Here is a 23,207-nt window from a genome sequence, read left to right as displayed (position 1 = left end):
GCCAGCAATTTAGACCAAACACTAAGATGAATTCATTTGAGGAACAGGACGGGACATGAGTACGAATGCTACTACTGAATTTATTATCACCTTGTTTTATTATTTCTCTTAGATGTGTAATCTTGAAATTTATTGAAAACGTGTCCAGATAAAATTTTAAAATTTCTATTCTAAAAGGGATTAAATTATATTATTAATTTTAAAAATGCCTAAAATTACAAAATTTTTCATTTTTTAAATGATTAAAAGGCTTAGAATGAAAATTTAATAGTTGAGGGAACTATTAATTAAAATTTCCCATTTGACCTCTAGCTATCATTACCTTTGTTGATGCTGGGATCCATTTATCCCTGTATCGCTTTGCTTCAATTTAATTGTTGTTAAATATATATTTTTAATATTTTAATCTTTTCTTAATGTAAGTAAATATTTAAATATAGTTCTTTAAAATAAACATAAAATTAATGGGTCTTTCTGTATTACATTTTTACATTTTTTCCTTTTAATAATTATATATATAAGGATAAAATGATAATTTCATATGATATGACGGGAGTAAGCAATTATTATAATCATTCTATCTCCATAGTTAAGAAAAATCGCTCTATTTCACATTCTCTTTTCAAAAATAGAGTGGATTGATTCAAAATTCATTAGACAATTCAGTTTTGTCATCCCTAGGGTTCATTGTTGAACATTAATCTCTTTCAATTTTTTATTTTGTGGGTTTATAGCAATTAACTCAAAGCAAATGAAAATAAGATTTCATTATGAATTTCATCCTCTGATTTACAAAATTGAGAAATTAGTCCCTTTATCTTATTAGATTTTGGTCCTCATACTTTATACAATTTGAGAAGTTAGGTCACCTTATGGTAAACAAGAGAACTTGAACTATTGGTTTTGGTAATTTATTGCATATAAGTTGTTCAACAATTGATTTTTACTAATTCTTTGCATATAAATTGTTCAACCTTTTGCTTTGTTTTTTAGGTTTATGATTTAACAAAAAAAGTTAAATAGTGCTACCCAATTGGATTGACTTCTCTAGTTTCGTAACGTAAGAGGATCAAATTTTAACAAATTAAAATAGAAAGGTTAATTTCTCAATTTTCACAAAGTAGACAGACGGAATTCAAAATTAGACAATGAAATCTTTACAAAATTGAAAAGTTAATCCTTCTATTTTAATTTATTAGAAATTAATCTTTGTATTTTAACTAATTTCGCAACTTAATCCAATTGGATAACAATTAACAATTTGAATTTTATCTATACCCATTATCAGAAATTGCATATCCCGTTCATGAAATCTGCCTTAAAACTCATTTACCTACAAAAGCAAATAAAACAAATATTAAATTGGACTAATTTCTCAATTATCATAAAGTATGAGGATTAATTTATGAAAAATTAGGTTTATATTATTATTGTTTGGTATAAGTGTGTAATATGCAGCCAATATATATTACAAGCTGACAATGACAATGTGGAAAAGCTTGCATTTAATAGAGATATTGTTTTAAATTTAGGTTAAAACTTTAATGATATAATATTTATCTCAATGTTTTTGTTTCTTCCCAAATTTAATAATCCAAAAATTTATTAATATTTTGTATCCATCATCTTTATCCCTAAATTAACTTGAATAAAATAAGCTTTGCTTGACATGGATGGCTAGAGCTTAATTTTTTTAGATTAATTTAATTGATTCGTGTAATTATTTTTAAAAGTTTATATGTAATAAATTTAAAATTTCACGAATAAAATTTTATTTATATTAGTAAAAATTTAGCTTCGGAACTTTGAATTTTCATATTTGAGTCTTATCATATGTAAATGTCATATAAATTTTTATAAATTATTTTGAGTTCAAATTTTATTACGCGTGAATCCTATTTAAATATATTAAAATTTTTGATTCATTATATTTTATTAAATTAATTGATGGGACCTATTTATAACATAATTATACTTATTTATAATTATTACTTGAATAATTGACATTGATATCATTGGCAGATTTTATTCTCAAAACTAGATTCCTTGGGTCTGCCATTTTGTCAACCTTGTATGTATATATACATATATATAGATATATATATAATTTAATATGCTTTAACTTGATTAATTTGAATTTAAATCTCATTTAATTATAAAAATAATAATTTAAATGTGCTCAATTTGAATTTAAATCTCATTTAATTATAAAAATAATAATTTAAATGTGCTCAATTTGAATTTAGATTAATTTGAAAAATAGTCTAAATTCTAAATAATTTGAATAAATAATTTTAAAAAATAGAACTTAAAGTAATTAAGAATCCAAAATATTTTAAATTAAATAATAAAATCCAAAAAAGAAAATAAATTTCTAACTCTGCCTATATTAAAACTTATGCACAAATTTACTTACATGAAAAATTTTCAAACATTTAAATGCTGTATTATTGCATCCTTAGATTGTTGTTGATACCTCCTTTTTTCTTTATTAACAAACCATTGAACTGTTCTTCTTGCAATCGGCAACCACAGCCGCCTTATTCTCTCTTCCTTTGTGTAATTTTCCGACAAGTAACCGCCGCCGCCTGTTCTGTTCCTCGACAAAGCAGTGATTTCCGACATCGATCTTTTGTCACCTTGATTAATTGTATGGCGGCTGGTACTTGCTTCATAATCATTGCTTTTGTTTAATGAACTCACTTTGTTCTCAAACAATCTCTTTATCTCTATCTCTTCTTTGATCTTCATGATCCCGTCGTTTCCGATCGGTTTCGTGGACCGACGGTTATCATCGTCAGTTCCTGGTATTGAGAACCTGTTGCTGGACATATCATTGAGCATTTCGGCGTTTAAGGACATAAGGTCCGATGAACTTACACTACTCCATCGGTTCTTCATTACCACATCGGATACAAAGATTTTGTGATTTAACTTATGAAAGATTTCGGGTTCGGGTCTCGGATCTTGCTCTCTTTCTATGTAAAGTTCTATGTTCGAGTCTTCAGTTAACTCGGATTGATTCCGTGAGAACCTCATACTATTTGTGTATACAAGCATGGTCAAATCCTCAGCGTTGACTTTTTGTCTACAAAGTGGACAACTTGAATGTTTTTCAAGCCATTGATCAATACAATCAACATGGAATCCATGTTTGCATTTAGGTAATAACCTCATGATTTCGATATCATCGAATTTCGATAAACAAACTGCGCATTCGAGCCCCTGCTTCGATCCTTTAAGCGACGAGAAACGAAAAAACGGGAGTGATTCGATGACTTTCCTGTCGATCCCGGAAAATTGAGACCTTGTCCGATGGAGCAACCCGAAGTGATGATCGTCACCGTGATGAACCGGTCTTCCTCTATGACATAACTTGGCATAGATTAGTAAGAAAAATGTTAAGGCAAACATGACACAAAGAATACCTATGACAACCGCAAGGCTCGGTCGGAAATTCGAGACGGGATCATCACTTGGATCGGGAGATTGCGCATCGACGAGGACGATTGAGATAGAAAGAACTAAACTAATCAACACCGTTAATTGATTCATCAGACAGTATCTGTGCATCTTAGAATCCCCAGAATTCTATTGCTTCACTGCATGCATTTTAGTTAGCAAAAGATGTACTTTTTTTTTTTGATTTTGGCAAAAGATGTACTTTTAATAGTTCATATAGGGGTAGTTTGATATATATATATACATATATTATATATATCATGATGATGAAATTTAAAAGTATTTTGTCTATTTTATGGTGCCACCTAACAAATTATTAAATAATTTAAAAAAAAAAGGTTGCTTTTGAAACTTTGAAAGAGTTTTTGCATTTGACATTTAGGAGATATTCCATTCAGAATGATATAAGAGGCCTGCCATTTGTGTTCTAAATTTTGTTTAAGACAAAACTGTTTACTTTTGTCTGTTTTTTTTAATTATGTTTTGATGATTGAATTATTCGAAAGTTTTTATTTAAGTTACTAGATTGTTTAAGTTTTTATTTAAAGTCTGGCTAGCAAGCTTCAAGCGACGATTCGATTATCGGTATGGTGGATTAGTACCCATCAATGAGTAGAAAAACATACCTTAGATCCAAGTTGATCTGACGGTTAGTGTCGGAAATCAAAGAAGAAAGTTATTTAGATTTTGGTTTGTAGATTCATGAAAAAAAATTGAACTATAAAAGAAAAGGGGAATCAGGGCTCTTAATTGGTGCAGACAGTGTGAACAGAAAATGCCATACAACAACGATTTTAACCGTTTATTAATTTCAATAAAAACTTTTGAATAATTCAATTACTATTTTGGAACTTTTTGAAAAGAGCAAATAATAAATTTATTAATAATTTAGCACCTTGAATGCATTTTATCCATTAACATATAAAAACAATTTTATTTTTTCGGAATTAAAATGAAATTTTTCCTTAATTTGGTGGCTAAGGCAATATAAAATATCAAAGTCCTGTTAAAAGACTAGACTCAGGCAGGTCTAATTGGTTTTATATCCGTTCAATTTGAATGGAGTAAATTTTAGTTTTAAAATTTTGGTCTAATTGGTTTTATATCCTCCGAATATTTAAAAATCTTAATTAAAATTTTGAAAATTTTATTAATCTTTTAAAAATTTTAAAAGTTTTAATTAACCCCAGAAAAATTTGAAAATTTCCTTAAAATTTTTTGAAAAGTTTTGATTTGAATTTATCGAATCGATTTTCAAAATTGAATCAAAATCGACGAGGCTAAATTATCTAAGAGTGGAATTAAAAAGTCAATGTTAACCATTAATACAATAATAAAGTCAAGGGGTTGCATCTAGTCTATCTTTACGTATTAGGTTAGGTTGTTTTAGGTGAACCCATCAACTGATCTTCGCCGGCTAAAATACTCACTAATCCACCATCGAACTTATGATATAATGAAAGATGCATATATACATATATAAACTCGGTCAAATGGGATAATTTATTGGAAAGTCATTGAAATAAATGAGCCTAGATGGTATCTTAATGATTAATACAACTTGCGTTTATCAAACGTTATGGATCTTTGGTTGTGTTTTAGAAGCAATGTTATGTTTATCGAGTTCTTCATTTTTTTTGAAGTATTTGTATCGACACGAGTGTCGAATAAATGAATCTAGAAAATTTTAAAGGCCAAAATTTAATATAAAATTTTGTGATGTCAAAATATAATTTTATCATTTATTAATTTATAATTTCATCATTTTTAAGGGACTTAATTTTTTCATTCTTGGGAGCTAAAATACAATTTTACCATATATTAATTTAGAATTTTATTATTTAGAAGGGACTAAAGAAATAATTTTCCATTTTGAGAGCCATCAAGGATCCTAGAAAATCTAACCATACCCTATATTAGATAGATACCCGTATTTGAGTTTAAGTAACATAAGGGTTGATATATATAAATAAAGGGAAGCAAATGATTGTTGATACTTAATTGGGAAATCAATAGAGTAATGAACATAGACTCAATAAATCATGCATTTCTTTATGAAGGTGAACATGGAGAGAACCCAAGAGTCAACTATGAAAAACTTTGGTCTCCATTAAGAACATATATAATATTATATTGTATATGCATGCATGCACATGTATATTATAGGAGCAATGCCATTTTGGTTATTATTAATGATGGAAGCTTATGTGTCCCTTGGATTTGGATATATTCAATGTTTTTCTTTTAAAACATCAAATTATGTATATGTACCAAAGTGGCCGAGATGATTTTCTCGAGCAAAGATTGTCAAATGTGTATTCAAGGCCATGGCAATGTATGTTTTTGGCGTTCGGGACCGTTGCCAAATCATTCTCAATGGTCATAGTGTACTTTTCGTTGACATGCTTATGAGAGTTAAAATATAATTCATCATTATATTCACCTATATCTTTATGATTTTCAAAAGGATTAAACTTATAAATTAATAACGGAAAATATTTTTCTAACGGTATAATTCATGAAATCAATAATTCATCAATAATTTATATTAATCGGTATAAAACAATTAATAGATGTGGAATGTTTCGTCTTAAAAGTGAAAGCTTTGGTTAGAAATTTAAAGATCAAATTGATAAAATTTATAAATGTGAAGGGTTAAATTTATTAACTTATTTAGAATTAAAATTAAATTGATAGAATATGTAAATATTGAAGACTACATGTGTTACTAATTTAACCACATATTTATAATAACAAAAAATCCCATCAACTTCATCTCTATCACAATTGTATGCGGATGAAGTGACGAACACTTGAAACTATAAATTAGTTTTTTCCCTTTATTTTTTCTGAAAAGATTTTGATTGACATTTATTTATTAAATTTAAAATTCTAAACCAATTGTTAAAGTGTATTTTGTTTTTAAGGGTTAAATTGACTAAACATCTAAAATTATCATTTAGATTTTAAATTGCTCCCTAAATGTTAAATGTTTTAATTGAGTTCAAAATATCAACATTACATTGATATGGTCTTTCGTTTCAACTTTGGCATCAAGTTGTAAATTAATTGTTAATTTAGATTTGACAGTGAGTATATTTAAAAATACAGAGATAAAATTATAAATATGTGTATATCTCTGTATGGATAGTTTAGATCTAACATGTTAAAAAATAGACAAAATCAATAAAATTTATGACATTTATTATTTTTTTAACATTCAGATCCAAACTATTCATGTATTAGACACAAAATTTTATCCATTGCCAAATTTAAATTGTCATCTAATCGCCCTCCCAAAGCCAAACTGATAGAAGGACCTGATTAATACAACACTAATATTTCAAGAACTCGATTAAAACAATTTGAAGTTCGAGAACCCATGACCCATTTAAAATTTAAGATATAGTTTGAGGACATCTTATTGAGTTAACTCTTTTTAATTAAAAATTTATCAATCTAATTGCTTATTTGGTCAAGATTCTAATTTATAGGGTTGAATCCTAGTTTCTAAAAAAATATAATTTATGATCCAATAAAATAGCATTGGCTTAAGCAAAAATTAAGGATGGGGTTATCACATAACACCTAAAAATTGCTTTAAATTTTGTAAGTAGGTATAAACACATCACATCCATTATGATAAATACAACTTTTAATCCACTTTTCAATAATTTCTTTTATGAGACTTTCTGAAAAAAAATTAAAATCTTAATTTGTTTAGTAGTTTTCTATGATCATATAGTCTTTATTTCTTTGTGCATATTTTTCATCAACTAAATGATAATCAAACATTAGTAGTTTCTTCATACAAAGCCTTGGGTTAATTTCGTTGAACCCCCCATTGTTTATATAACACTTTTTTTGGGCTAGTTTTTTTTTGTGTGTGTGCGCGCGCTAAAAGGAAAGCGGGGGTATTGAGAGAAAAAAAATGGCTGGTGGGGGTTTTACTGATGATGGGAACTTAAAGAGAGCCCATCTCTACGAATACAACATTACTAGTTATTTTATATTTGCTTGCCTAGTTGCTGCCATGGGTGGTTCCCTTTTTGGTTATGATCTTGGTGTTTCAGGTGAGTTTTGAATTAGTGTTTTTGCACTTGTTAGCTATGTAGGACCATTTCCATCATAAAATTACGTGATTGATCTTGGTTTCATGTTTAAATTGTTACTTAAAGGGTTTTTTTTTTATTCAATTAGGTACTTAAATTTGGTCTCAATATTTAATTTGAACCTAAACTTGTCTTTTTTTTTGTTCAAATTGGTGTTTAAATTTAGCTCCATAGATCAAATTGGTTCAAATAGCTAAGTACTAATTTAGAGCAAAAAGCCAAGTTTGAATAAAAAAAATCCTTAGGTAACAATTTGAAGGTAAAAGTACCATGGAGCCCTTATACTAGGAGTTGAATTGTATTTTTTCTTCTCTACTCAAAAAATGGGCCAATTAGTCCTTGAACATTAGATCAAAGAGCAAACTTATCATTTTGTAAAAAATCCATTCATTTCTATTGTTAAAAATTGATCCATGTACCTTAGTATGAGGTACACGTGTAACTGTCTGATTATTTCGTTAACCATGTCAGTTTTTAATAGTAGAAATAGATGAAATTTTTAATAGAAAGGATTATAGTTTGCTCTTTGATCTATTATAAAGGGACTAATTAACCCATGTTTTTGAGTAAAAAGGAAAAAATACAATCTAACTTCTAGAGTAGGGGCTTCATTGTATTTTTACCGAAACTAAGTTCAAGTACCAAAATATATATATTTACCCTAAAATTATCTATTACCCATTTTGGCCATTAGGTTCAAGCATTACGAGATGCTCTCACCTTGTGAATTCCCCCATAAATCATTTAAGCATTACAAGATGCTCTCACTCTGTGAGTTATACCATCATTTTTCATGAGACTTGTTTGCCATATGGATTTGGTTGCATGTAGGTGGGGTGACATCCATGGATGATTTCTTGAAGGAATTTTTCCCAAAGATATACAGGAGGAAACAAGACAGCCTAACAGAGACAGATTATTGTAAATATGACAACCAGTTGCTCACATTGTTCACATCATCACTGTACTTTGCTGGTCTCATTTCAACATTCGGGGCTTCCTATGTGACAAGGATCTATGGTCGTAAAGGCAGCATAATTGTAGGTGGTATCAGCTTCTTCTTTGGTGGTGTCATTAATGCAGCTTCAGTGAACATCCTAATGCTAATCATAGGTCGCATCCTCCTTGGTGCAGGCATTGGTTTCGGCAATCAAGTGAGAAACCATAGCTCCCTTTTAACATGAAAATAAGATCCATAACCATAGTCTATAGTTGGTAAAAGTACTATGGAAGCTCTTGTACTAAAAATTAGATTGCATTTTGCCTCTTTACTAAAAAAAATGGGTAAATTAGTTCTTGTATATTAGATCAAAGAGCAAATTAGTCCTTTCTGTTAGAAATTTTATCCATTTCTACTATTAAAAACTGACATGGCCGATAAAATAACCAGATAGTTACACTTCACGCTGATGTGCAAGGACCAATTTTTAATAGTAGAAATGGATAGGATTTTTAATAGAAGGATCAATTTGCTCTTTGATCTAATATACATGTACTAATTTGCCATTTTTGAGTAGAGAGGGCAAAATGCAATCTGACTTCTAGTATAAGGACCTCCATGGTACTTTTACCTCTGTAGCTCTGTTTTTCGCTGTGTAAAATAATTTATTTAATTGAAACTGGATGAATCGACCTAACCTGACCAGTTCGACTATCGGTCTGATTCCAAAAACATTGATAAAATGATATTGTTATCCTCACTTATCTAAACTTTTATTATTTAAACATGTGATTTCTTTTTACATTTCAATCCCTTATAATACTTTTTTTCAAGCTTTGCTTTTAGTAGTCTAAAAGCACTCTTTGATAGAAAAAAAAGTAAAAAGTATTTAGGAGGTCCTTGTATTATAAGGACTGGATTAAATTAGTTTCTATATTATTAAAAGAATCAAATAAGTCCAAAATGTAATAGAGTTAACATTTACTATCCAAAAATGTCTTGAAAAGATATATTTTTCAATTTTAGTTCAATTTCAAACAAAAGATTACATTTATAGAACTGTAATTTTTTAAAAAATTTAAATTTGTTAACCAAAGAATGTTAAATTTATTCTAATTTGACCTTATTTGATTCTTTTAATTGTACAAGAACTAAATTGATCCATTTAATTATAGAAGAACTAATTTGATCAAATCCTTATAATTGAGGGACCTTTTAGGTACATTAACCCAAAAACAACTCTTTCAAGCATTTACTCTCGAGGAAGAACTCAAGTTTGAACCTTAGAGACAACAATGCTGGGAAGAGTAGCCACAAACCCAAGGAGAGCACCAATTGTGACAGGGGTTCGATAAAATTTCTCTTTTAATCCTTTAAATTTATGAAGTTAACAGTTAATTAAATGGTAGAAATATACTTTACCCTCTTCTCCCTCATAAATTTTTTTTAGCTTAGTCGATACATAAACCTAGAAATAATTTATCTTTTATGTACTGTAAACTGGATATGAAAGATGCCTTATCATACCAAAAAAAATTGCCACTCAAAACACTTTAAAAAATGCTTGCTTTTATTTTTTTGACTGTAACAACAATACTAAACTATCTCTAAACATTTTTTTTTTTACAATTGCTAAACAAATCCTAACACTATTTTGTTTATGTTAATGAAAACAGGCAGTACCATTATACCTATCAGAAATCTCACCAGCAAAACACCGAGGAGCAATAAACCAACTCTTCCAATTAACAACCTGTCTAGGCATCCTAATAGCCAATGCCATTAACTACGCTACAGAACAACTCCATCCATGGGGATGGAGATTATCATTAGGTTTAGCCACATTCCCAGCAACACTCATGTTCTTAGGTGGCTTAATCCTCCCAGAGACACCCAACAGCTTAGTCGAACAAGGCAAGCTTGAAGAAGCTAAAAAAGTGTTGATCAAAGTGAGAGGAACACCCAATATCGATGCCGAATTTGCCGATTTAGTTGAAGCTAGTGATGCAGCTAGGGCCATAAAACATCCATTTAGGAACCTTTTGTTAAAGAAGAATCGTCCACAGTTAGTGATTGGAGCTTTGGCTATACCTGCTTTTCAACAACTTACGGGGATGAACTCAATTTTGTTTTATGCACCGGTGTTTTTTCAGACGTTGGGGTTTGGTTCATCGGCGGCATTGTTTTCGTCGTTGATAACTAGTGGTGCTTTGGTTATTGCTGCTTCGATTTCAATGGGTTTAGTTGATAAATTTGGTCGTAGAGCTTTTTTTCTTGAAGCTGGAACTGAGATGTTCATTTGCATGGTAAGTTCCTTTTTTATTTTTTTTGGGTAAACTAACCCAATGTCACTTAGTAAGTTTACACTTTAGCTGCTTAACTTCAAAAATTTATAAAATAGTCACTAAATTATTCGAAAGTTCTCATTTAAACCACTAAACTGTTAAAATCCTTGTTGTATGGCATTCTTTGTTCACATCGTCTACACCAATCGAAAGCTCTCATTCCCCTTCTTTTTTACAATTTAGTTTTTTTTTTGTTATAAAACAACTTTGAACGTCAGAATCTACATACCAAAATCTAAACAACTTTCTTCTTCGATTTCTGACACTGATCGTCAAATTGACCTGGATCTAAAGTATGTTCTTCTACTCATCAATGGGTACTAATCCAATGTATCAATCGTCAAATTGTCACTTCAAACTTGCTAGATGGACTTAAAAAAAAAAACTTAGCAATCTAGTTACTTGAATACAAACTTTCAAATAATTCATGAACTTAGTAACTTTCCCATTTTAGTTCATAAACTTAGATTCCATCCACATTAGTCTCGGGGACCTTAACTTGGATCTAGAGGTGCTCATGGGCCGGGCCCATAAAAATTTCGGCCCGGGTCCTAAGCCTGGGCCCGACCCGAAATATGGGCCTGAAATTTTGCCCAGGCCCGGCCCGGGAAAAAATATAAGCCCGGGCCCGGCCCGGTCCAATTTTTTAATAAATACCAAAAATTTATTTTAAAAATTAAAAAAGTATTTTAAAAATATTTTAAAATTAAAAAATTTTTAAAAAGTATTTTAAAAATATTTTAAAATTAAAAAAATTTAAAAAATAAATATATTTATTATATCGGGCAAGGCCGGGCCGGGCCCGGGCCAAAAAAGTGGTGCTCAAGGCTCGGCCTGTTTTCTAAACGGGCCTCGTTTTTTTGCCCAAGCCCATATTTCGGGCCTATATTTTTACACAAACTCTCCCATATTTCAGGCGGGCTGTCGGGCCGGGCTGGGCCGGGCCACCTGGCCCATGAGCACCTCTACTTGGATTCCAAGTTCAAAGAATAAAAAGGTTGCTTTATCCCAATATATATAAGTACTAAATTTCAAATCAAATATAGTACATTGGATTAAAACCAAAATTTGGCCACTAATTTGCTATCATCCTTCTTAATGTATAAGATAAATTAAACTAAATTATTAGTAAGTATACGTTTTGGTCATTCAAACTCCAAAAAGTTACAAAATAGTCATTAAACTATTCAAAAAAATTTATTTATGTCATTGGTCCATTAAGTTTTTTTAAAAAAAAGTCCAACTAGCGAGCTCCAAGCTACAATTTGACAATCGGTACAGTATACTAGTACCCATTGGCGAGTAGAAAAACATACCTTAGATCCAAGTCACTTTGACGGTCAATGTCGGAGATCGGAGAAGAAAGCTATTTGAATTTTGGTTCGTCAATTCGTGATATTCAAAACAGTTTCATTAAAAAACTGAACTGCAGATGAAAAGGAGAAAAAGAGTTTTTTTGACTGGTGTAGATAGTGCGAATGAAGAAAGCCATACATCACTGATTTTAACAATCTGGTAACTTAAATGAAAATTTTCGAATAGTTTAGTAACTAATACATAAATTTATTAATAGTTTAGTGACATTGAGTGTAGTTTACCCTAATGTATGTCCGATGATAAAAATATATATATCCAGGGCCGAAGACAGAAGGGGGCTTGTAGTTGCCTTGGCCCCCCAAAATGATAGATTTATCATTTAATCCCTTAAATTTTTATGAAATTACATATTAGTATTCTGACAAAATTATATTTTGGTCCCCAATAATTTGGGCTCGTCCCTGTACATATCCAGATCGCAGTGGCCATAACACTAGCTCTCAAATTCGGAGAAGGTGAACCCTTACCGGTCGGCGTCGGTTGGTTTCTCGTCTGTGTCCTTTTCTTATTCGTATTAGCATACGGCCGATCATGGGGTCCATTAGGTTGGCTAGTACCGAGTGAGATTTTCCCATTAGAAACAAGATCAGCAGGTCAAAGCATGGTGGTGTGTACGAACCTCCTCTTCACAGCATTAATAGCACAATGCTTCTTGGTTTCTCTTTGCCATTTAAAATATGGGATCTTCTTGTTGTTTGCTGGCTTAATTTTCATAATGACTGCCTTCATTTACTTTTTATTGCCTGAAACTAAACAAGTTCCCATTGAAGAAGTTTATTTGTTGTGGAAAGATCATTGGTTTTGGAAAAGGTATGTTGAAGATCATGATCGGAATGGGTCGGACAGGCCATGAAGAAAAGCAAAAATTGGATGGGTTAAAAAGGGAAAAAAAAGTGTAAAACGGCGTCGTCTCCTGTTCTTTGATTTTTTTCAAAGATGATGATTTTTTAGTTAATTATTTGGTCTAATTTGTTTAGAGTTTTCATGTAATTGCAAATGGAAAATGTTGAAATAGAAATTACTTAGATTTGGTATGTGGTAGTGATGGTTAAAAGTTATACGTTTTGGTTTTTGAAATTTATGGTGATAATTTTTTAGAATTTAATTTAACTTTGTGGGCGATGATGTGAGCTCTAAGGGGGGTTAGCATCAAAGGAGTTAAGGATGCATAGGTAAAGCTCATTTATCATTTTTATGGCTCCATTAAATTTCTTGAAACTAAGCTGATGTCTTATATTTTCTGATAATTTATAGGGTGTAAGTGGAAAATGTGTAAAAATTTGTTATCCCTTAGCATTTGAGATTATTCGTCTGGAGCTATTGAAAAATCAAGATAAGATAAAAGTAAGCAGAAATAAATTTATTCGAAGAGAGAAGAGAGAATCGAACCACACCGCTCTAGCAAATTCACAAGGCATGAAAAGGTGTTCTAAGGACTTAGAGCTATTCTAGCAAGTTGGACAGCAATTATTTGTTTTGATGTTCCGTTGTTGCAGATCTTCTATTGGAAAATGATCACTTTAAAGGGGAATTTTAATCTCCAAAACTTGTAAAGAGTCATGAAGAGAGTGGCTTTGATATTGAGAGCATCAAAGATGTGTATAGTCATTTTTTACATAGAAAACGCCATTATGATTGTTTCGCCAAACAATTCCATCACTACCACCTTGGAATGATATTGGTCTATTAAGGAGATCATTAACATGCTAATTAAAAATCATTAAGTTAGAGAATAGTGATTAAATTCATACCTTATATATAGTATAAGACTAATGGCAAAATTAGATCAAGTCAACTGTAAGCACCAAACCATGTAAGTTTTTTTTTTTTAAGTTACTACAAAAACATATTAAGGATAAATTATAGTTAATATCACTAAACTATTAGTAAATATAGTAAAACTGCAAATAAGAACATATATTTTTTAATAATAATAAAAGGAAACCCACCATTTTGGTTTTCTTTTGGTCTTTTGAAGAATTTATTGGTTAATAATATTAAATTCTTGCAGGTCGGGAGCCAAATAAACGAGCTTTTATTTTTCTGTTAAATTCTTCTATTAGTCCCTATACTTTTAAAAAGTTATAAATTTAGTCTTTATACTTTAATTGGATCAATTTTAGTCCCTATACTTTTTATTTTTGAAATTCTAATACTGACCCAAAGAGTAAGAGTTAAATCTGCCTGGTTAAATCTAATTGCTAGTCATGTACTAGCGTATAGCTATAGATTTAATTTATATTCTCCAATTAGATTATTTTAAGACACTATATTTTTTTAATTTTAAAATTTTAGTCTTACCACAAATGACAAGCGTCAATCCATTAACTACATTTTTAGAGAGTAATATGTGAAAATAATAAACCGACATTACACATATAATAATATGTTTACCGCGTCAAATTTTAGAAATAAATATAAATTAACTTAATGTATTTGACAGTTATCATTTGATGATGACTGAAGTTTTAAAATTTGAAAAGTAGAGTGACTAAAAAAAACCAAATTACAGAGACTAAATCCAAAACTTTCATAAATTATAGGGACTAATAACAGAATTTAACCTTTTTCATTTCTGGATAATTGATTTCACTTTACTATTCTCGTGAATATTAAATTTGCTGTGTTTTTTCTTTCCTCTCTTCCGTCAGTCAAACCTCACACATTTTTTTGCCACCGACAAGACTCCGAGGATCTTGAGGTTTGGCAAGAAAACCCCTTTTTTTCCCTAAATTTCGTGTCTTTTTTTTCTTGTTAATTAACGAATTGATGCTTATATTTTCAACTGTAAAATGAATCAAATTTGCTGTGTATAAACCATTTCTGGGTTTTTACTTATTTTGATTATGGAATTACTCAATGGGTTCAAAAACCCATTTCGTAGTGAATATAAAAGATGGGTTTTTTTAGTTGGATTAGTAGCTATAAGTCATTTATTGTTTCAGTCCTTTTTGCTTCCATATGGTAATGCTCTTAGATCTTTATTATTGCCTGGTATTGATGCTTCAAGTGAGGGTAATTATGGAAATGTTGTTTCTCGTGTTCGATCGGGTTCAAAATCGGTTGTGGTTCGTAATACTCTTACTATTAATGGTTCTGATTTTAGTACTAGGGATGTTATTTTGTTTAATGGTGGTAATGGTGGTGGAGATGTTGGAATCAGTAGTCGAAAAATCGGGGATTGGGTGGAAAAGGGTGTGAGTAAAGTCATTTTCGATGGAAATGTTGACGATGATTACGCGTCCGAGAATGGTGAGGATTTAAACGAGAATGCTGTGTTGGAAGAGGTCATTCGAGATCAAGATAATTATGTAAATGCTACATCGCGTATAGAGCAGGTCGCGAAACATGGGCGGGAAGTGTCTACCGGTGAACTTCGGGATGTAAATACTACTTCTCAGTATCCAGCATTGTCTTCGATGGCAAACCCGACGCCGAATGCTGGCTCTTCTTTCCGTTCCACGTCCCTGCAAAGTGATCATACAGTATCTAAGAGTAATTCTTTGATGGTTGTTAAACAGGGGAAGAAAAAGATGAGATGTGAAATGCCACCAAAAACAGTAACTACGATAGATGAGATGAACCATATATTACTACGGCATCGTAGGTCGTCACGTGCAATGGTAATCTGTAATACTATACTTATTTGTTTTATATACCTAACGTAAATTAAACTCATTTTATTGTGTTATTGTAGAGACCACGTCGTTCTTCTATACGTGACCAAGAAATCTTTGCCGCAAAATCTCGGATTGAGAATGGTCCTGTCATAACAAACGATCAAGATCTTTATGCTCCCGTTTTTAGGAATGTTTCATTGTTTAAAAGGTAAGTTCGAGAACATCTATTTGTCTATGAACTGTTGACCTTATTCTCAAATGATGGTTTGTACGCTGTAGGAGCTACGAACTTATGGAACGAATACTCAAAGTTTACGTCTATAAAGATGGGAAAAAACCCATTTTTCATTTACCAATACTTAAGGGATTATATGCGTCGGAGGGATGGTTTATGAAATTGATGCAAGGGAATAAGCATTTCGTTGTGAAGGATCCACGTAGGGCGCATTTGTTTTATATGCCGTTTAGTTCTCGAATGTTGGAGTACACGCTTTATGTTCGGAATTCTCATAACCGGACTAACTTACGCCAGTTTTTGAAGGATTACACGGAAACTATATCGGCAAAGTATCCTTACTTTAATCGAACCGATGGAGCAGATCATTTCCTCGTTGCTTGCCATGATTGGGTATGTTCTTTGATTCAAGCACTGTTGTATTTTCTCGGGTTTGTAATTGGATATAATTACTGAATTTTTATAGGCTCCATACGAAACGAGGCACCATATGGAACACTGCATCAAAGCACTTTGCAATGCAGACGTCACTGCGGGTTTCAAAATCGGGAGGGATGTTTCTCTTCCGGAAACATATGTCCGGTCGGCAAGGAATCCTCTTAGAGATCTCGGAGGAAAACCGGCTTCTCAGAGACATATACTTGCTTTCTATGCCGGAAGCATGCACGGGTATCTCCGTCCGATCTTATTAAAACATTGGAAAGACAAAGACGCCGATATGAGGATCCTCGGTCCGATGCCTCCCGGTGTTGCGAGTAAAATGAATTATATCCAACACATGAAGAGCACTAAGTACTGTATATGTCCCAAAGGTTACGAGGTTAACAGTCCACGAGTAGTTGAATCCATCTTTTATGAATGCGTCCCCGTTATCATCTCCGACAATTTCGTGCCACCGTTTTTCGAAGTTCTCGATTGGGGAGCTTTCTCGATAATACTTGCGGAGAAAGACATCCCTAACTTGAAAGACATACTTACGTCAATACCACAAGAGAGGTATCTCGCGTTGCAACTCGGTGTTCAAAAGGTTCAACGGCATTTCCTATGGCACGCGAAACCTGAGAGGTACGATCTCTTCCATATGACACTTCATTCCATTTGGTATAACAGAGTCTACCAGATAAAACTTAGGTAGTAGTAACATTAATGGCCATTCCAAATGTGAATATACTTTTTTTTATCCGTTTTATGGTCCATGTTCGGGTTGCGTAGTTTTCACGTCTTTGGGGCTTTTTTTTGGATTTGTATATATTTAAACTAATGATATTTTTCAGTGATTCTTATATTTGGTTTGTAATTTTGTTTTAATCTTGAGAGTTAGTATTGTTTGCCTACTCAATTAATCGATTTAATTGACCAAATCGGTCGATGTTAAGTTGGTCTGGTTGAATCGATTAATGCTTATGCATGTGGTTAGTTACAGTTGAACGTTAAGTGGTTAAGTCCGGTTATGCGTGAAAAATCAGCCGAACTGTCTGATTTAACCAATTGCTCACACTTATCGATCCTATTTCGTCCATTAAAAAAATATATATCTATAATTATTAACAAGTGGTTGGATGCAATGCCAAGACATATTGCACTCCCAAGAGGAGGACTTAAATTCAAATCTTGGAGATGACATTGTTGAGAGGTAGACCGTAAAACGGACATGAAGAATACAATATATATATATCAATAAGCGAAGGTAAAAGTACTATAAAAGTCATTGTGCTAAGAGTTAAGTTGCATTTTGCCTAGCACGGTTGGCACGAATTTTTTAGGTGGGGGATAATTTTGGTTTTAACGTGGGTAAGTCATTTTTTATTTTGTCACTCAAGTTGGATTTCGAAAGTAGGAAAGGACTAAATTGAGTGAAGGTCGACTGGATTGCCCATTTGCCAACCAAACAAAATAGCTTCGGTTTTCTTGCATGGAACTGAAACAAGCGTGAAAGACTTCTTTTCAGCTTTTCTGCTTTGTTTGTTCAGAGGGAAAATTCTAAACGAAGTTTTTATCCGCTTCGATGTTATATAAAATATTATAATAATTATAATAATATTTTTAACTAATTATTGTTTGACAATTTTAGCTTATTTAAAAACATCATAATCGTAATAATTTATATATTTTTAAAAATTTCATTTTCCATGGAGGAACTGTTAAATGGCATTTGTCCACCAAGCTTAGCTAAGAGTTTGTTCCCATCATGTCACGTGTCTGTCCCTAAACAGAACACCCCAATGACAAATCTCTCCACACGTGTTGTCCCTCCAATGCCAGTTTTTACAGTTATGTCGGTTAGTTTTAAGTAATTTTCTTTTACCTATTTAAATGTAAGGGCCTAATGCTGCTTTTACTCCTTATATTGTGTTAAAAGTTATAATTTAATCCTTTTACTTTAATTTTTATATAATTTAATCTTCTATTTTTATATTGCCAATTAAAAGTATTATCTATTTAGACTTACTAATAAAATTACAAAAGTATTTTTATAAATAAACAATCAAGTTATGTACTATTAATTAATGATATTGTTAACAAATTTATGAAAATCAACCTCATCACTTTAAAATAAAGGATTAAATTCCAAATTTGCAAAATAATAGAAGGACTAAAACTAAAATTAAACCAAATTCTAAGTGTTCCTAATTTTTCGACAGACAAGCATGTCTAGTGTCTACTTAGCCGTTGTCATATTAATTTCCTCTCCCTTTTAATTTTTTTTCATTCAAAGCAATGGAAATATCATCAGAAAAATGTAATCAAAATTGGGTATTTTATAATTAGGGTAAGACCAAAAAAATACAATGGAAAAACAAAAAGTAGATAACGCTATTATCTTCATTCAGCTGACGAAGCCATACATACACTTTATTTCTTCTTTTTTTACAAAAAGAAAGGAAAAAAATTTCTCAGTGAACAGAACACTTTTGCAGTGCTCTTTGCTTGAGAATTGGGTAATCTAAATTTCTATCCTTCTTTTTATAAATTTGGGTTTTGAAAGCTTTCATTTTTTAAAACAAATTCTGGGTTTTTCCTTCTTCAGTGGTTAGTTTGTCTCTTTAATGTCTTTTATTTTCTATCTTCTGTTTGGTTACTGAGAAAATGTGTCATTCTTTTGTTTTTAAATTGGATTTTATGTTTGGATCAGGCAGTGGTTGAAAAGAATTTAATGGGAGATTTACACAACAATGGAGGATTTGCTGAAAACCAGTTATCTGTAAGTATTGGTTCAGACCATTCTGATTTGTTTCTGTCTTAATTACATCATATTGTGTTTCTTTCATTGCATTATTTAAACCCGAACCCGAAAAAATCCGATTCTGATAACTTGATTTAATCTTATTTGATCATAAAAATACATTGACTTGAGAAATACTGAATGCCAAATGACCCGAACTTGAAATGATTCGGAAATCTTAAAACCGAATTGACCCGATCCGATTCTTGTTATCAGGTCCATCATGGTAGTCTTCTGGATTTTCTCTTATTTTCCTCACCAATGGATGATATTTTCACATGTATTCTATCTTGGACATCTTATTTACGTCGCCGATTCATCGATTTTGTAGGTGAGTTCTTCGGTTTTTGGTGCGTGCGTACGTAGGTATGCATGTATGATGTATGTATGTGTGTTTAGACATTAATATGTGTCTGCAGAGAATCTTGTCGTCCAAGATGTTTACAGAAGCAAAGGTTCTGTTTCTGTGTCTTCGACATCTTACACGGAATATTTTGACTCCGGAACTTGCCAAACTTCGTTGGGCCAGGGGGAAGAATTTCTCGCAAATACAGACTCCGGAATCGTAAATACCAATCGCTCTATGCAACTAAGACAAGCGGTTCCTTTCATCTTTCAAGGGTAATGTATCGATACAATGGTTGATTTTCAAGTTTCAATAGCTGTACCTTGAATGTATTCTGCTAATAGAGCTATGATGGTAATGTTTCATAGCAATGCGTTTGTATTCCGTTTTTGTTTTTATCATTTACCCTATTTGCAGTTGCTTCTACCGGGTTGTAGGTTGGCATTCCCGTTTTTAGCTTTGCGGGTTGCTTGGAGTTCGATCTTGGTGCCGTGGAGGTTCGCTTTCTGCTATGTGAAACGCACTCAAGCACAAGTCTATAGGTAAAAAAAGTAGTGTCTTCGATTTTCTTTTTTCTTTTAATTGAATTTATACTTCAATATCTGAAAAGTAGAACCAGAAGAAAAAGTCTGAAATCAGCCGGCAATTGTTTCGGTTTAGGCCATAGATCCAAAACAAAACTCTGTTTATAGGCTTACAAGGAACATTGGAACAAAATCGAGCTGCAATCCCTAAACTCCTCTTCGGGTCATGGGAAACACATTGTGGGACCTAATTCAGCTTCCCGGGGCTAAACCAAAAAGTACTCAATCCCAGTCCCATTGCTATAGAATACGATCTTCCTCCTACCCCAACCGCAAAGTCTCAATCTTTAACTTGACTGAAACTGTTTTGCCTTTAGTATTTTCTACGTACTTGTCCTCGTACTTTGCTATGTTTGCTTCTTCATAATGAACATAACCGATTTTTTATTTTCAGCATTATATCACGGATGGAGAGAACATTACGCGGTTCATCCGATGATATTGGATGGTTACAACGCACCCCTGGAATGGCTCCTGTTGAGGACGGTACAGCAAGATTCCTTGAACTGCTAGAAGCTATAAGGTACCGAATTAATTCAACTTTTTTTTTCTTGATCTTCTCGAATAATAAGAGATTATTCCTTGCTAGTTGAACTGAGATTTTCACGTTTAGGAACGGAGAACACACGTTGCCAAATTCATTTGTATATCTATTTGTTCCAGGTATGAGAATATCACGGTATCTCTTAGTTTCTCGTTTATCGATTTCGGATTCACAATAGATTTCTAATTCTTTGTCAGGCCTTTTTAGCAATCATGGTCCCTTATATTTTGTTGCCACTAAGAAATTCTTTTCGAAAATGGGTCTCACATGCCATATAGCGAAAATCCACAGCGAGGTAATTATGAGTTGCTTCGTAAATTATCATAAGAAAACTATTGTTTTTGTGTTATTGAGTTTGAGTTTTTATTGCTTTATCATACAAAGGCATCGGTGGAACATAACGCGTGGGAGTTGAAGCAATACATTGAGGAACTTTATTGGGGGTCGGGTAAACGTGTAATGCTGCTCGGTCATAGCAAAGGTGGAGTTGATTCGGCCGCGGCGTTATCAATTTATTGGTCCGAGCTAGAGCATAAAGTTGCTGGGTTGGCGCTGGTCCAGAGTCCGTATGGTGGTAGCCCTATAGCTTCTGATACTCTTCGTGAAGGCCAAATAGCTGATAAAGAAACTCGAAGGATCTTCGAGCTTTTGATATGCAAGACGATTAAGGTACTTTCCTTTCCTTTTCCGATAAATAAATTCCCGAGGTTTTCGAGTCAAACATTATAATCAAGGGCGTAGATAAGGGCAGGGGCTAAAAGTTAAAATTTTAAATGCAATTTCACCATAAACTAATTTATATAATTTTTACAATAGCAAAGATGCAATTTACAATTAAATGAAAAAATCAAAGGTTTATCATTTTTAGGGGGCCAAAGTGCAATTTTACCATATACTAATTTAAAATTTTATAAATTGTAAAGGAGCTAAAAGTTAAATTTTCCATTTTAGGGGACCAGGCCCTGCCAGCCCCGCCCCCCTATCCAGGGGGCAGGGGCAGGCAGTGGCCTTAGCTCCCAAAATGGTAAATATGCCTTTTAGTCCCTTTGAAGTTTATGAAATTACAAATTAGTATAATGGTAAAATTATATTTTGGCCTCCAAAAATTTATGATTCCAGCTCTAGCTTCCCAAAAGCAATTTTCTGGTTTCTCCCCTGCTTATAATTCGAATATCTATGTTGCAGGGTGACATGCGAGCATTGGAAGATCTTACTTACGAAAAGAGAAAAGAGTTCATCATGAAGCATAAGTTACCCGAGGGAGTCCCTCTTATCTCGTTTAGCTCGGAAGCAAAAGTGGCTCCCGGTGTACTAGCTACCATGACACAAATAGCTCATGCTGAGCTTCCCCGGCTTCCCTTTCTAAAGTTCAGGAATTCGGAGTTCGACGATGTCAGTCAACTTGGACACCAAGTGCCTATCGTAATTCCGGTTTCCGCTGCCATGGCCTTATGTGCTCTTCACTTGCTGCTTAGATACGGGGAGAAGAGTGATGGACTCGTGACGTGCCGTGATGCCGAAGTTCCGGGTTCGGTCATAGTGAGACCCGAGCAGAAGCTCGACCACGCTTGGATGGTGTACTCGTCGAAGAAGAAAAATCCAAACGAGCCAGACGCTACGGAAATGTGTGAGGCTATTTTGACCTTACTAGTAGAGCTTGGGAAAAGGAAGCAAGAAGAAATAGAGAAGTCTTAAAAAGTAATTTCATTACAAACTTGGTTAAATTTGTTGGGATTTAATTAACTTAATGAACATATTTGAATCCTCAAATTGCAAAATTTTATTTAATTTTCGTATTTTAATTTGACATAATTCGTTTTCTTTATTTTTGTAATGTCCTTCTAACATAAAAATATCTTTTATCCAAGTAAAATGATCAAATTATGTCGATTTAATTATCATTCAGTTTATTTTTACTTTTAATTTTAGAGATCTAATTTCTCTGCTCTTTTAGGTTAATAATTAAATTTCAATTAATAATGTCGTAAAAGGATTATGTTAAATTGGAGATAATTCAATTTAAAGGAATTTTTAGTGTTATCAATTGTTACTTCAATTATGTATTAAAAATAGGATTGAATTGCCGGGACTAAAAGTGGAGGAATTAAAACTTTAAATATACAAATATTAAAGGGATTGGGAGTGCAATTAGACCAATTATGCCAAATTAAAGTACAATATGACTATTTCAAATCAGATCATAGTAGAGGTGCCAAAAATCAGAATTTAACCTAAATCAAATCTAGAGTATTGCTGACAAACTTGCTTCAACGAAAATAGTACTATTTACCATGGGCCACAAAAAAGGGGGCAGGCAGGGCTTGGCCCCAAATGACAAATTTTCTTTTAATCCTTCTAAGAATTACGAAGTTTTAAGTTAGTTCATTGGTGAAATTGCAATTTGACCTTTTAAAAATTT

The 23,207-nt window shown here is 32.3% G+C and overlaps 4 protein-coding genes across 6 annotated transcripts; 3 read left to right on the top strand and 1 right to left on the bottom strand.

Moving 5' to 3' along the window:
* Positions 1 to 2,314: 2,314 nt before the first annotated feature.
* On the bottom strand, positions 2,315 to 3,580 carry LOC105788448 (E3 ubiquitin-protein ligase ATL42). The gene has a single exon (XM_012615394.2). The coding sequence runs from the start codon at positions 3,571 to 3,573 to the stop codon at positions 2,428 to 2,430; it is 1,146 nt and encodes a 381-aa protein (XP_012470848.1). The 5' UTR covers positions 3,574 to 3,580; the 3' UTR covers positions 2,315 to 2,427.
* A 3,813-nt stretch (positions 3,581 to 7,393) lies between these two features.
* Positions 7,394 to 13,089, top strand: LOC105788377 (sugar transport protein 14). The gene is made up of 4 exons (XM_012615293.2): positions 7,394 to 7,535; positions 8,406 to 8,728; positions 10,191 to 10,820; positions 12,652 to 13,089. Exons 1-4 carry the CDS (start codon positions 7,394 to 7,396, stop codon positions 13,087 to 13,089), a joined length of 1,533 nt encoding a protein of 510 aa, XP_012470747.1.
* Positions 13,090 to 14,866: 1,777 nt separating this feature from the next.
* Positions 14,867 to 17,399, top strand: LOC105788524 (probable glycosyltransferase At3g07620). The gene is made up of 4 exons (XM_012615499.2): positions 14,867 to 15,859; positions 15,934 to 16,064; positions 16,136 to 16,484; positions 16,558 to 17,399. The coding sequence occupies exons 1-4, from the start codon at positions 15,083 to 15,085 to the stop codon at positions 17,224 to 17,226; spliced, it is 1,926 nt and encodes a 641-aa protein (XP_012470953.1). The 5' UTR covers positions 14,867 to 15,082; the 3' UTR covers positions 17,227 to 17,399.
* Positions 17,400 to 18,864: 1,465 nt separating this feature from the next.
* LOC105788608 (uncharacterized) lies at positions 18,865 to 22,600 on the top strand. 3 transcript variants are annotated; one of them, XM_012615599.2, is made up of 10 exons: positions 18,865 to 19,030; positions 19,225 to 19,293; positions 19,531 to 19,645; positions 19,734 to 19,935; positions 20,098 to 20,202; positions 20,639 to 20,767; positions 20,858 to 20,907; positions 20,986 to 21,083; positions 21,173 to 21,457; positions 21,974 to 22,600. In XM_012615599.2, the coding sequence occupies exons 1-10, from the start codon at positions 18,881 to 18,883 to the stop codon at positions 22,481 to 22,483; spliced, it is 1,713 nt and encodes a 570-aa protein (XP_012471053.1). In that variant the 5' UTR covers positions 18,865 to 18,880; the 3' UTR covers positions 22,484 to 22,600. The 3 variants fall into 3 exon arrangements, with proteins under 3 accessions (XP_012471053.1, XP_012471205.1, XP_012471126.1); XM_012615751.2 differs by having other exon boundaries at positions 18,909 to 19,030; positions 19,229 to 19,293; XM_012615672.2 differs by having other exon boundaries at positions 18,993 to 19,121.
* Positions 22,601 to 23,207: the final 607 nt, after the last annotated feature.

The sequence above is a fragment of the Gossypium raimondii genome, chromosome 7, assembly GCF_025698545.1.
Source record: "Gossypium raimondii isolate GPD5lz chromosome 7, ASM2569854v1, whole genome shotgun sequence".
Taxonomy (NCBI): domain Eukaryota; kingdom Viridiplantae; phylum Streptophyta; class Magnoliopsida; order Malvales; family Malvaceae; genus Gossypium; species Gossypium raimondii.
This window is presented reverse-complemented; position numbering and strand designations above follow the sequence as displayed.

Bases quoted from the DNA above. Each gene is read 5' to 3' on its own strand.
- LOC105788524 (XM_012615499.2), top strand. From the start codon at position 15,083: ATGGAATTACTCAATGGGTTCAAAAACCCATTTCGTAGTGAATATAAA. The intron at 15,860-15,933 runs GTAATCTGTAAT...GTGTTATTGTAG, and splicing joins GTAGGTCGTCACGTGCAATG to AGACCACGTCGTTCTTCTAT. The intron at 16,485-16,557 runs GTATGTTCTTTG...GAATTTTTATAG, and splicing joins TCGTTGCTTGCCATGATTGG to GCTCCATACGAAACGAGGCA.
- LOC105788608 (XM_012615599.2), top strand. From the start codon at position 18,881: ATGGAAAAACAAAAAGTAGATAACGCTATTATCTTCATTCAGCTGACG. The intron at 20,203-20,638 runs GTAAAAAAAGTA...TTTTATTTTCAG, and splicing joins ACTCAAGCACAAGTCTATAG to CATTATATCACGGATGGAGA. The intron at 20,908-20,985 runs GTATGAGAATAT...ATTCTTTGTCAG, and splicing joins TGTATATCTATTTGTTCCAG to GCCTTTTTAGCAATCATGGT.
- LOC105788377 (XM_012615293.2), top strand. From the start codon at position 7,394: ATGGCTGGTGGGGGTTTTACTGATGATGGGAACTTAAAGAGAGCCCAT. The intron at 8,729-10,190 runs GTGAGAAACCAT...TAATGAAAACAG, and splicing joins GCATTGGTTTCGGCAATCAA to GCAGTACCATTATACCTATC. The intron at 10,821-12,651 runs GTAAGTTCCTTT...GTACATATCCAG, and splicing joins CTGAGATGTTCATTTGCATG to ATCGCAGTGGCCATAACACT.
- LOC105788448 (XM_012615394.2), bottom strand. From the start codon at position 3,573: ATGCACAGATACTGTCTGATGAATCAATTAACGGTGTTGATTAGTTTA.